The sequence below is a fragment of the Notolepis coatsorum genome (genome assembly GCF_963971535.1).
Source record: "Notolepis coatsorum genome assembly, chromosome: 13".
Lineage (NCBI taxonomy): Eukaryota > Metazoa > Chordata > Actinopteri > Aulopiformes > Paralepididae > Notolepis > Notolepis coatsorum.
The window spans coordinates 50758979-50773534 of record NC_140177.1 but is presented as its reverse complement, the minus strand read 5'-3'; the positions used below and the strand labels follow the sequence as shown (position 1 = coordinate 50773534).

Below are 14556 nucleotides of genomic sequence, written 5' to 3'. Positions count from 1 at the left end.
TAGAGCAGCCAGCCAGTGGTTTTACAAAACCAGTGTATCCATTCACATCTAACAAATGCAGGCTGAACTATTCAATTATATCAACTGTAACTATTAAATTGTTTTTATAAATGTCTCTCTATAAACATACAAGCAGTCTCTCTTTAACATGTAAATTAACTGTAAATCTGGCAAATAAGAGCTTTCTTTCTCTCTCTCTCTCTCTCTCTCTCTCTCTCTCTCTCTCTCCTCTCTCTCTCTCTCTCTCTCTCTCTCTCTCACCCCTCTCTCTCTCTCTCTCTCTCTCTCTCTCTCACCCCATGCCTCTTTCTCTCCAACCCCACCCAGACAGCCTACATCTCTAATATAATAATAATAATAATAATAATAATAATAAATAATAATAATAATAATAATAATAATAATAATAATAATAATAATAATAATAATAATAATAATAATAATAATAATAATAATAATAATAATAATAATAATAATAATATTATTATTATTATTATAATATAATCCCTTCTCTCCCCCTCTGTGTGTATGTGTGTGCGCGTGTGTGCGTGTGCTTGTGCTTGTGTGTGTGTGTGTGTGTGTGTGTGTGTGTGTGTGTCTCTCTCCCCTCTCTCTGTCACTCGTGTTCTCCCACCTGAAGAACTGTGGGAGAGCATTAGAGCAGCCAGCCAGTGGTTTTACAAAACCAGTGTATCCATTCACATCTAACAAATGCAGGCTGAACTATTCAATTATATCAACTGTAACTATTAAATTGTTTTTATAAATGTCTCTCTAGTCTTCTTGCGGTTTCACTTCGTTTAGACAAGCGTTTTGGGGTGGAATTCTCAGACGAATGCAACGGAGCCCTGCGGACGATTGGCGCATATGTCACATGACGTGCTGTGAAGACCCGCCCTACTCTGCCTCTGATTCGCAGACTGTGGATGGGGAATGTGATTGGGCCAAAGCAGAGTCACTCACAGACAGAGAGTCCAGTCACGCCGCGAGGACACATTCTTGTGTAACCCTTTCACTGCCACACCACGTCACTCCCAAATAAGAAAAACAGCTCAAAAATGTATTTTTGACTGTCGAAAACGAAATAAAATACTGCATTCCGCATGCATTATGAATTTATGATGAGATAGTAACGAAATAGTAATGCACAGCCACTTGGACAAGTAACTGCAATCAGATTACTGGCTTTTAAAGATTAACGCGTTAGATTACTATTTTCGGGGGAAAGTAATCAGATTACAATAACGCGTTACTTAGTAACGCGTTACCGGCATCACTGAGCGTAAGCTAATACAATGCCCGCTACCCACAAAATGTGAACAGGATTTATAACAAAACAAGTCGTATGTGTGTGAATCCTACACCCGCTTTCTATGTCGTACATAGCAAACGCTGACAGAGAGTAACGGCCAGGCCGTGGAACGTGTGTGTACGAGTATTACTGCAACTAACACAACAGCGTTGTGGAACACATTTACTTTGTTTAAGCAATGGAAATACCACCAGTTTCTACCTGCATGTGGAGCGTCAGGCTAATAGAACCTCCTACGACTGAGTGTATGCTTGCAGACCTTGCTTAATCTCGTAACACAACATGACTCATCTCTCAATGTAATAGTGCAGATTCACATTTACGCAACCGCATCAAATGATTTGTTGAAGAAACACACAGTTTGTTTGGCCAATAATATAGTTCGCCTTACATCAGGGAACTTTTTATTTTCATGGCACAAAAACACAATCATGAGAGGCCGGAGAGGGTGTAGAGGAGAGGGGACACAGAGGGAAAAGTCACTTTAGCGGCGTCTGCTACCTTGCGCCGCTCGCGTTTTTCCACCCCGAGGAGCCCCGGAGGGACGGTAGGTAACTGTCTGCTGGTCTCGACGTTCCCTACCGTCTCCTCCGGTCGTGGATGGGCCGGCGGCAGCAGAAGCGCCGTCTCTCCTCCTGGCCTTCTTGGAGGGGCCAACAGCGGCGGCGGAAGCAGTGGTAGGCACGGCGGAGGGAGCTCGACGTCGTGGAAGCCTTCTGACTCCACCGGCAAGGACGGGAGGCGGAAAATGGGGTTGGAGAACGGATCTTTCCTCTGCCATCTCTCTGCACGTTGAGGTCATCAGCTGCAGGGCCTTCCCGAATAATCCAGCATCGGAGAGGCTGGCCGTCAGAAGAGGGGTTCTCTTCTTCTCCGGCACTCGAGCCTGCTCCAGCCAAAGGTGGCGCTGGGTCAGGGTGGCCAGGGCGCGCGCCTTCCCCGAGGCTATGGCCTGCACCTGGGTAAGATGCAGGACAGCTCCTACCGCCTGGGTGATCTGATCGCATTTTACCTCGGTCAGATCCGTGCCGCCCGTCATTATCCCTGATACAAATCTAGCCAGGTGGGCGATGTTAGAAGCCGCAGCCAGCGATTGTGTACCAGCGATAAATGACTGGTCACCCCAATATGCCAATCACCTAGCCGATCTTCCATGGAGAACCGGCTTGCATAATCGTTCCCACACCATATCCGGACAGAGGAGAGCGGCCATCGGCCTATCAAGCCGTGGCACGCCCTCTCTCATACCTTTGACCAACCCTGACACCCGCGTAACTGGTACGTAGGCGGGGGTAAGTCCCATGATGTGAGACACCGCCTGACCCTGACGAACATAGGCCCCCATTGAGGGGAAAAATGGGTAGACAACGTCCACCCCTCTCACCGGGCGACGCTGCCAGAGATGACCTATGAGATCATCGGGGGCAGGAGCAGGCAATGGCTGCGGCAGCGGCACGCCGTTTGCAGCGGCAGCTACCGCCATGAGCTCGGGAAACAAAGCCCGCAGTTCCCCCTGCTGACTTTCCTCCACCGAACCCGCATCCCTCACATGCAGCAGGCTTCGACCCATTGAGGAGCCACAGTCTGATGTGGCTGATAGCAGGGCATCCTGCTGAAGAGGCCGAGGTGGTTCCTCGACATCCTCGAACAAGGCGCCCCAAGGAGACATTTCTCCCCCCTCCGGTGTTTCCTGGATAGGAGGGATACTCGCCTCCACAGGACCTTCAAACAAGAATCCGTCCGACTCTTCCATGATATCCTCAGTTTCCATTGGACAAGCAGAGCCTGACGCATCCTCGCTGGTCTCCAGCAATTCCCCAAACCCAGGCCGTTCGCGCCTGCATGCCACCATCTTGCGACGTGAACGGGCAGACGCGAAAAGCTTGCGTCGCAAATCCTCCGGAACCAAAAGAACCGTCCGTTCAACAACGGACGATTCCCTGGAACCAGAGGAACCAGAGTCGAGATCATGCCATCGCCGGAGCGACGGCACCGCCGTCTCGGCTCCTCGGAGAGGCAAACTATCCATCGGCTGCCTCCTGGGCTGGGTCGGCAACCACGAAAGTGGCAGCAGCCCCGCACCAGAACGCACGACGGAGGCGGGAATGGAGAACCGCTGGTGAAGAATGGGTCTACTCTCCGAAGTAGACATTATGACTTAGCTTTTTCCTTTGAACAGTTATGAGAGAAGAAAAAAACTAAGCACAATGTAAACACGTAACAACTCTTTTCAACTAACAACACGTCAAGTGGGGATCTACCGAGGCACTTCCTTGTGGTGAAAGCGAGAAGGAGGATAGCAGGTGACCACACACCTGCTTATGAAGGTAAGGTAACGAGGGGTGTGGTCAGACGAATACTGGGATTAAAGGTACATTGTGGAATTTTATTCTGTGCGCGTGCACATGCGGGGATAGTGCTAGAGTGATGCCGAGCGGATCCACTATGAAACAGAACTTTGCTTTAGCTCTGTATATTATTTGCATTATTTTATAATAAACCAAATCATTACATTTCATAACATGATACTTTATAAACGGTGGATTTGTGTGGTCATAGTAATCAGCCTTATAAATGCTTTTGCAGTAAGACTATTGGATTCACAGTCTTTTTAAATGTCGACCCCCATATTTCCACACAGTATGATATGTAAGGAAGTACAAGTGAGCAGTAAATTATGTACAAGGCCTTATAGTTTAATATTCTTAGATGTATACAGGATTGCTGCTGACTTTTAAACCTTTCCTTGAATATAGTTAATATGTTGTTTCCATGTTAATTTCTGATCAATAACTAGCCCTAGAAATTATAACTCAGAAACTCTTTAAATTGTAACATCACACAACTCAATATCCCCATCTATTTCTTTTTGATTACCAAAACACATTTAGTTTTGTTAATATTGAGAGATAATAGCTTGTAAAAGACCTTTAAAAGTATTCAAATGAGGAAGGGCTTCATATGAGGAAGTGCTTCCATTAGATAAAGCAAATTCATATACAGTATCATCAATGCTCATCAGCACACACATCATTCACAAAATCAAGTTTGAGATATGGACTTGGATACATTGGTTTTGTTCGTTGCACTACTCTGTGATGGGAGTTATGAATTTATATATTTTTCTAATATAGCTGAACTAGAAATGTATTGGATCTCTTGGGCAATACTGATACAAAATGTTAAAGTAAAATGATTATTATTATAATTTGTGATATGTCTGTGCTTCACTGATTAATAGTATAATTCATTTTCTAGGGCGGCTAGGTGGTGTAGTGGGCAAGGCACTCGCCACCAGTGTGGAGACGCTAGGATTCGCGTGTTCGAATCCAGCTCTCCACATTGTTTTCAGTTTAGCTGGTCGTCCGCAGTAATACACATTGGCCGTATTACGGGGAGGGAAAACTGAAGGGTGGGGATCGAACGTTGTGAACAAGCGACTCCTACAAGTCGGTTGGTGCGCCTGCGCAGTAGAATCAGGAAGTGTCGGGGGCAGCGTGAGCCTCCCACGCGTTACTCCTCGACACTGAGAGATCGAGCTGCGCAGGTGAAAAGATGCGACTGCTGTTACCTCAAGTACCGGAGGGGACTTGTGCTATGTATGACTTAGTCCACATTGCAGCCGGCTTGTGGGAGGCAAGAAACAGCGTTCGTGACAGGGGAGGGTTGAATTGGATGATACGAAATTGGGATGGGAGAAAATATAGAAAAATGGGAGAAAAAGTGGATAAAAAAAAAAAAAAAATAGTATAATTCATTTTCTATTATTGCTTCAGGTTATTTGCTTTCATGGAAAGTGAACGATGGCAGCAAATACAATTTAGTTTCCTTTTGTGTGCATGATATGGATTTTTTTTTGTTTGTTTGTTCATGCAAAACTTGAGAGCCTCTGTATGTAGTTTTGTTTGATTTTCTTTTCTCATTAATCACCACATTTGAATTGCTCTCATCATCCACAGACTTTTTGGTAGAGAAAGACAACGATTACTGTGTCTGTGAGACCCCCTGCAACATGACACGCTATGGCAAGGAGCTGTCCATGGTTAAGATCCCCAGTAAGGCCTCAGCCAAATATCTGGCTAAGAAATTCAACAAAACGGAGTCATATATTGGGTAAGTATTGTTGGGTAGTGGTCGGTAACTCAAGATAATGGCCTCAGAGGCGGCTGGGTGGCGCAGCGGACATTGCGCTCGTCACCAACGCAAGAGACACCGGGTTCGAATCCGGCTGTCGGCGTTGCCTACGGCTTGGGCCGGCCGCCATACTGGCTCAATTGGCAGAGTCAGCGGGTGGAAGTCGATGGGTGGTAATCTGGACGTTGTGGACAGCGACTCCTACAGGTCGGTTGGGGGACGCCTGCACAGCAGAGACAGGAAATGGCGGAGGTAGTGTGAGCCTCCCACACGTTACACCTCGCCAATGAGAGTCCGCGCTGGCAGGTGAGAAGATGTGACAGGCTGCCTCCTCGTGTACCGGAGGGGACACGTGATGCAAGGCTTCTATCCTCCCTACAACCGACCAGTGGGGGGCATATGCGAGCAACGTTCAAGACAGGGGGGGGGGGAATTGGAAAACACGAAATTGGGATGGGAGAAAAATAGAAAAATAAGGAGAAAAAGTGGATACAAAAATATATATATATAATGGCCTCAGGATCATTTTAGTTTTTAGTTTTTTCTTACCTTATTATTAGACTTTGGTCTCCATCGTTCACTGTAACAATAATGAGAGATAGTTGCATATGAAAGTGCATCATTTTGACGTTAACGCAACATCCTTGTCGCCAATGATGCACTCTTGTCTTTTTTCTTTTTTCTTCAGTGAAAACATATTGGTCATGGACATCTTCTTTGAAGCTCTGAATTACGAGAAGATCGAGCAGAAGAAGGCGTATGAAATCGCGGGGCTTCTCGGTAAGAGTTTTATTCAAAGTACATGATCCATTAGAGATGGACAGAGAAGTAATAACGTGGACCTTGACATCAAGCCTCACTCAGCAGGCTCTTACTTACTTATGTCACCCTGGATGACGAGCCGTGCGGTTGCTAACACTGCTGGAGTCTTGAACCTGTGAAACTTGGGCCCAAGGCATTTTCATAATTTGATGCACTTGAACAGGGTTATTCAGGGGAGTCGGGTGGAAATCTGCGTGAGACTCTGAGCGGACAGAGTCACAAACCTTTATGACGGCAGGAGATGCCTAAGGGAAGCAGACAGTGCTGGGAATGGTTTTGTGCAGTGCATTTATCTGTCCATATCTGTCCATCTCCTCTCATCCAGGTGACATTGGAGGTCAGATGGGGCTGTTTATCGGTGCCAGTGTTTTAACAATACTGGAGATATTTGACTACCTATACGAGGTAAAGTGGGTATACTCGTATCACATTTGATTAAAATTTTCATATTTCTCAGTTAGCAGCACTAAATTGAGTACCAGATTCTTGGCCTTAGTGTAAGCTTCAGAGCGTGTTAATTTTGTTTGCAGTAATCTTTCTTGACACAGATGCCAGTATGTGATGTCAATTTGATCAGGCCCTTAAATGTCTATGTATATGTCGTACCATATTCATGTTATTTACACATTGATTTGTATCATGTCTGTTTGTAATGTTAATCTGATGTTTTTACGTTTAGGTGTTTAAGGATAAGGTTTTGGGTTACTACGTTCGCAAGACACGGCCACGGCGTTGTCAGAGCGACAATCTGGTAATTTCTGTCTCCCAGAATGCATTGGGTTGTAGATAACAATGTGATGTCACAGATAAACTCAGGAACAAAAGGAATACCAGTACTCAAAATGAGATCTAAGTGCTTTGAAGGTACAGCAGCAGTCTGAGAGAAATGACAGTGTTTCAGAACTTTGTCTCCATCAGTTTCCACCCCCCATGTGTAGGTAGCCCATGTTTTAGATTATACGCTTCACGAATAAACAATAAGCAGTACAAGACACATATTCCATACTTATCCTATCGTATGAAAATAGCACTAAATATTTAACAGGATTACAAATTAAAAAGAGCTTCCCATGGAAAACATTTACCAGAAACAATCCAACGTCAACTCTGCATTCAGATCTTTAGGACACTCGTGTTATAATAAGTCTTTGTCAAATGTAATAGTTTTTGTCCCCTCTGCTTTTCACTGGCTTCACTGCCACAGTTGCCTGAGATCTCTGGGCAAAATTCCAGTGGAATTGAAGTGCCTGACCCACAGACATCTCTCATCATGATTCCATACCTGGCTTTACTACACTTAATGTGTGTTCAGAGACACTGACCTTTTCACCCCCCCCCCCCCCCCCCCCCCCCCACCCCCCCCCCCACTACAGAAACACACACTGGCAGTTCAATAGATACGTTGCAAATGTCGTCTTCCGAATTCCATTTGACCTCTGACCTTGATTTTCTTTCCACACAGTGTCGGGCAAATCGGCCAGGGGAAAACGAGTAGATGAATAAATAAAACAAATCCATCACAACCAGTCTTTGCCAACTTATCTCTTAGACTTCTGGCATGCTCAGAGGCAATATATGGGTTGGTTTTGGAAAAGCTTGGCCCACTCCTGAATAATTTGATCATATATGTGTAGCAGGGTGGATTATCCCTACTTTATGAGAGTATATGTACACTGTCACCAGGTAGTGGGAACGCAGCAGATCTGAGTCCAGCTGAGTCCCCGACTGTAGTGCAGGAGTATTAGAGTGGAGCTTTAGCAGAGGGAGTGGATGGGGCCTAGGATTTACTAACCTAGGGGTGGTGCGCTGGTCCTTCTTGGCCTCCAGGGCGACTCACAGTAATTCCCCACACACCCACACTTCTCCTAATACTTCCCGCACCCTCCCACACCCGGTGGCAGTAGTGATAGATGATATACTTTCTCCCCAAAGCAGTACCTTTCCTTGCTGAGGAGCAGAGAACTGTCCCAATGATGTATAGGCCGTGGGTAAGAAGGGGTTAAACAATAATATACCTTACCCGAAAAGAAGGGGTTAAACAATACAACACATTAACGGACACGCACACAGTGATCCCATTTAGTTTTCTTTACTGAAGCTACTATCCTATTATTAACACAAGGCACAATGAGTAAAGCTCTTCCCACTTACATGAGGCACAATGAATAAAGCTCTTCCCGCTTACCCAACACAATGAATAAAGCTCTTCCCACTTACACAAGGCACAATGAATAAAGCTCTTCCCGCTTACGCAACACAATGAATAAAGCTCTTCCCGCTTACACAACACATTTAACCAGAAAATACAGTGGGCCCACAGTTGAAACAAAAAGCCTGTCTAAGCCGGCAGTCCCCAAAATAACAAACGTCGGGGCGCCCCTAATCAATGGTACACGTGCCAGTTCAAAGTACTGATTCTCTTCGCCTCTGAAAGGGCACGCGCCGCACGAAGAGAATGTTTACCCCAGGCTCTAGCACTCGGAGTGCTCACTGTAACTGGCTCGTGTGTACTTAACCAAGGGCTGGCCTGCTCCCGCAACGAATGTCCGTGTTGCGAGATGGCCGTCGAACGGTCCCGTGCTTGTCACCTGTGACCGGCAGGGGCGGGCTGGGTTGACGTTAGGCAGGCGACGGCTGGAGGTGGGTGTAGTCCGACGACGTCCGTTGAGGGGTCCGCTGCTGCGACACGTGGGCTAAACTGTGGTGCTAGGCCTAACGGAAGCTAAACTGTGGATCGGGACGATCCCCTGTCCTGTCGCCTATACTTTAACTAAAACGCAACGTGTGCAATATCTACCACACTCTTCGGCAGTAACACGTCTGCTTCTTTGTTCACAATGTCTCTTTAGCATTAACTGGAAGCTAAGCTATCGCATACGACATTACTAACCCGCCCCGTGACGGGGGGCATATCTCGCGTGTCCTTAGTGTCTAGAGCTCCGCTCTACGCGTCCACTTGCTTCTGTGTACAAACGATGAAGAGGCTGTTCCGCTGTTCTGCCTTCAGCCAGCCCTTCTTCTTCTGTTGTCTCTCCTGCCCAACGTCACACCAGCTCCCCCTGGTGGCAGTCCAGTGCATGCTCCACTATTAAATGTCAATGTTAGAAAGGGGAGTTTACACAACGTTATCCTGAACACAGTAGAGTACAAGGAATTAGGTTAGAGAGTGAAATAAAACAACTACATACAGCTGTGGCTTCTCTTTCCAACTCTTCATCAGTGTTACAAAATATCTTGAGACCATCTAGAGTTGTCCATGTCCATCTAGAGTTGTGTAGGAACTTCCCTTCTGTCTTATAGTACATACTGTATTATTAGTTTTCAGTCACTGTATCTAGAGAAGACACAGTTATATATTGTTAGTGCTTCACTTCAAAGCTAGCATTGGGTAATCCCTGAACAGACTTTGGCTTCTGAACACCAGTCTACCTACCAGCCAGCCGATCATATACAATTCTTTCAGCAAACTCAACCAATGTCTACCCTCAAAGGACTGTGCCAAGCTGTCACAGCATTTGAGAGCTGTCCACTACAGCATCCTGCGGCACTACACTTGTAATGTCAAGTCCTGTGCTTCTCCCGTGGTGAAGGTCAAGATTCCTCAGCCAACTTTTGCCCCAAAGGATGAAGAGAGTTTGTCATGCCATTCCCCAAGCCTGAGTGAGTTGGCGGAGATCACAGAACTGCTCCCATTGCTTTGGTTCCGGTTGGCTACTCCCTGGCCCCCAAAATGTTCTCCAAGCTGGTGGAGACCGCTTTAGAGCCTCTGGGTATCAGAATGTATAGCTACCTGTACATCTGGATACTCCTGGGGTCATTAGAAGAACAGGTCTTAGTGCTCTTCAGACTGGGAAAAAAGCTATTCAACTGAGTCACAGCGAGGTTTGCGGAGTCTAGGCAGAAAGTGCTTTCGTTTGTGCGCTATTCCACACTAAACATCGCCCCGTTTCAAAATAATCCTGTCGGGATTCGAAATTAAATGGAAACTAAATAAATAAACAAAAGCGAAACATAACTCCATTTACATGTTCGAAAAGGAGTAGGAAGAAGTATACACTTATTTAATCCTACCCCTTTTCCACTACTCAATGAGTGTACTAATTTAAAACCTTAAAAAACAAATATATATATATATATGCAAAACAAAAAACAAAATGTTATATGTAAAACATGAAAGAAATTAAATAAAAATATAAACACCCGTGAATGTCAAATCCCTTCCTCATCCCTGTACCTCATGAACATAATTTCTTTATAATTCATTGTCTCATATTTGGACATTGCTTTAGCACCACATTCAGACTGTTCCACAGTTTCACTCCACATATTGAAATGTAGTGTCTTCTCCTGGTAGTGCATACACTAAGAACTTTTAAATTGAGTTCTCCCCTCAGATTATAACCCCCCTCTCTATCAAAGTACAGTTCTTGAATGTTTCCTGGAAGTACATTACCTTTAGCTTTATACATTAATTGTGCTGTTTTAAATTCCACAAGATCATTTAACTTTAATGTTTAATTAAAATTGGAATTCTGTTGCTAGGGAACAGTTTGGACCCAAGTGTATTGCCTGTCGGTTATTGCAACAGGAAATAAACGTGGGTCTTTTTAGAATGTTGTTGTTGTCACTTTGAAATAAATATTTCAGTGGTTCGTTCTCAATTCCACAATATAATTCCAATAATAAGGATTTCCACTTCCTCCTAATGGACCATGGTGCAATGGTGCATTGTGGGGTGAAACACTGACAAAGACCAGTGTTGCAACGTGTCCGTTTGTTTCTCCCTGACTGCTGCTATATATATGTATTCCTTTGGTTCTTCAGTATGTCTACTAGTCTGCACCCGGCCATCTCAGCAAAAGAAGGAATTGGAATTGAACGCGCCATTCCTTTGTGTCGGACAAACCCAGGTTTTTTTCAGGACTGACAATAAGAAACAATGTCAGCCGGTGCTGTTTGCACCGTCGTAGTTTTGCACCCAATTGTGCTTGAAGTTACTGATAAAGCCATGGGTTCTCTGTCCCTGCATGCATACCACATACTTGTATATACTTGCATGCATGGTTGCTTCATTTTCAGAATTTGAGTTATTAGTGGAGGGACATTTTGAGAGAAGAAAGTGGTTTGTTCTCATGCAATTTAAGTTGTATAGCCCTGTGTCATCATACCAATTAGACAGGGTACCAGCTGTTTTTAAGAGATTATTCCGTAACCTTTGGATAAGTGAGGGTCATTTATCTAGCACTTAGAGTACTGAGCTGAAGAGTAATGGTAGCAAACACATTTATTGAGCTACAGTATTTAGAAGGTTTTCCGTTGTGGTTTTACAAGGGACATATATAGTGTAATCTTCTCCATTCATCCAGTCATATTATCACCTGCTTACAATGAACCATCTTCTATACCCCTTGCTGTCACATTCTATAATCTTTTTTTCAACCAATTCATTCACATCTCCACTCAAATAACCCAACAATGCAGTTGTGTGTGGGGAAAAGAGGATGCTTAAAAAAATTATTAAAAAAAAATATCTTCTGTTTAATTCTCTTGAATGAACGTCAACATCTTTGGCTGACATGAGCAACACAAGTTATGTGAATAAGAATGGATTTAAACGTTGCCTTGTGCTTTCAGAGTCGTTGCTTAAAGATAAAGACTCAAATCCAAATCGGTACATGTACATGATTACTCTGACATGATAATTCAAGTGCAGCATCTTAACACATTCCCTGCCACGTTTCTATCCATCAATGTATGATCACTGCCACCAGTCTAAGCCTATGGAGATGTTTACCTTCTTTGCAGGGCTATAACTTTTTAAATTGTATTGCTAAATTGACATTACTATGGCCCATTCAACATCGATTATCTATCGTTCAGGATGTAGGAACGTTATACTTTTTCATTCATATATTCATACGAAAATACCGTCTAGAATATAAATATGTTTTTATCGTTTTCTGCAGTAATTCCTAGAACGTGAGCTATAGGCCTAAACGCATATATAGATTATCAACTGCCGTTTGTTGGCGATACACGCTATATTAAAAATGTCAACTGTACATGATCCTAAACGTTATGACTTATCATGCGCGGATGAGCGGGAGGGGGGGTCGTTTATAATTCCGTGATCGTCAGTAAATGCTTTATGTAGTATGGGTGATATATTGATCAGAGCAGTTTGCATTGATAATAATAAACAAACAGGCTGAAAGTAACGTCAGCATCCTCTTTCCGTTCGCCGATGAGACTGGAGGAAAAAGATCCAACTTATTTGACGGCGATCTCCTAAATCCATTTCCGGTTTGTATAATCATAATAAACGCCCAAATCGTATCGATTATTGCGTTATGGCAGCGATCGCTACACACGGACGTGTGTCTACAGTCCCGCAACAATATGCGAGTGCCGGACGCATTTGCCAGATGCACCGGAGATCTCCAGAGATCCACTTCCGGTTGCAACTCACCGATCATCCACCAGGCGGCAGTATTGAAGCGTTGCAGAGTTGTGCAGGCTCCCACTGCATCAGACCAGGCTCCGTGAGGGAATTATGAATAACATGGCGAAAAAATTAAATATGATCTCAATAACGTTGTACGCCGTGGAATGGCAGAATTCGCATGAACTTGAAACATGTCGTAAGCCATTTCCGGCGGTGGATGTGTTAAACTGCTGATGCCACTGCACAAAGACAAACAAACAAACAACAAAAACTTTCTTTGAGGCACGTATTCCCTTACTCCGTTACTTCTTAGCATTGCATTGTGTTTTTATTTTCATTTCAGTCACCCTCACCCATCTTTCTTTTCATCATGTCTATTCCAGGAGTTTCCAGAGAACCCAACCAGCCCTGGTGTCACGCCTAATCATGCCCCCAGGTAGCAAACCCCATTGACAATAGATCCTCCCTCCCATTCTGTCTCCTCTCTGTTTCCAATCATTCTCGAGACCATCCCATATAACTCTCTGTTTACGAAGGCTTTTAGATGCTTTGGTTGGTTTTTGTGAGACTACTTCTCTGTCAACTAAAAGTGGGGTGATCTGAAGAATTGTCCAAAGCCAGTTGTAGAGAGCATTTTTTAAAGTCAGCGACTCATACCACCACCTTAGTGTTGTGCTAGTTTGATGTTTTGTCTCGTGACGACAGCAGAAATGTGTTGGTTGGATTCTCCACATTTTACGGATTCTCGATACGCAGAACTTGCATCCATTTCCTCGCCGAATAATGACACTTTCTTCCCTCAGGAAAACAAATTGCAGTATTCCTGTGAAAACAAATAGTATTCGTCGAATTGTAGGACAAAAGGCTAAAACCACATATAGGACACGTCTGTTTTCCTGCAGCGCAGAGTTCCATTTAAGGGCATTGCATTAGAAGCATGTGCCCCAAATAACATCACTAGATGCATTACTTTGTGATGTTATCACAGGCAGCCCCCATGCAATGAGTTTGCACCATGAAATAAATGGCTCTCTGTCTGCCGGGAATAGCTGTATACACTAACCTGGCAACCAATGGTTTTATGTTTATCCACGTTATCTGCTAAGATGTCAACTGAACAACCACTTTTGAAGACGATAGGGATATGAAGGACGTACAGGATGTGGATGTTTATTTCAATACAGGTTACTTTACCAACATATATTATTAAAACAGGACTAAAAATGTGTTTGTTTTCTTTCTTCTTCTTCTTCTTCTTCTTCTTCTCCCTCCTTCCATTAATCGTACCCCTTTTTATCTTTACCTCCTTTTCTTCTCTCTCTCTCTCTCTCTCTCTCTCTCTCTCTCTCTCTCTCTCTCTCTCTCTCTCTCTCTCCACTGCCTGTGAAACTGATGTGAATGCCATTTGGACCTCCCAACCCGTCATAATCATTACCTCATCGCTTAACCCTTTTGGGGTTAATTCACGGTCTGCGATTATGTTCTGTTCTCATTATTCTTCTTACATTTTGCATTCTCTATCCATTCCCACCCCCTGGCTCATTCGAACCTGACCATATGTATACTTTTCTTTCCCCTCCCATGTCGATCTATAATTGTCTCATCATCTCATTTTACCTGTGGCACGCGCTCCCTTCCCTTCATCGTCATCACCCCTCCCTTAATACGTTTGAACTCCTCTTCCTCCCCCCTGCCCCGACCCTTGTTTTACAGAGCACCTGCGACACCCTCCGGAGTCACTCGGACAGTCTCGGATTCACGCCGAACATGTTACCTCGTCACCCGACTTTAGGCAACAACTTTGAGGAATTCGCTTGTTGACAGCATAATGTAGGGGTCGGGA

General features: G+C 44.4%; 1 protein-coding gene across 1 annotated transcript in view; it reads left to right on the top strand.

Moving 5' to 3' along the window:
- The window catches only part of asic1c (acid-sensing (proton-gated) ion channel 1c), a gene marked incomplete at both ends in the record, with an annotated part of 397500 nt that extends 382995 nt beyond the window's left edge, over nt 1–14505 (top strand). Inside the window, 6 exons of the mRNA XM_084327294.1 lie at nt 5272–5425; nt 6135–6226; nt 6594–6673; nt 6948–7019; nt 13097–13149; nt 14427–14505. Coding sequence (XP_084183420.1) covers nt 5272–5425; nt 6135–6226; nt 6594–6673; nt 6948–7019; nt 13097–13149; nt 14427–14505 — 530 coding nt within the window. The remainder of the gene's footprint in view (nt 1–5271; nt 5426–6134; nt 6227–6593; nt 6674–6947; nt 7020–13096; nt 13150–14426) is intronic.
- Between the last annotated feature and the right edge of the window lie 51 nt (nt 14506–14556).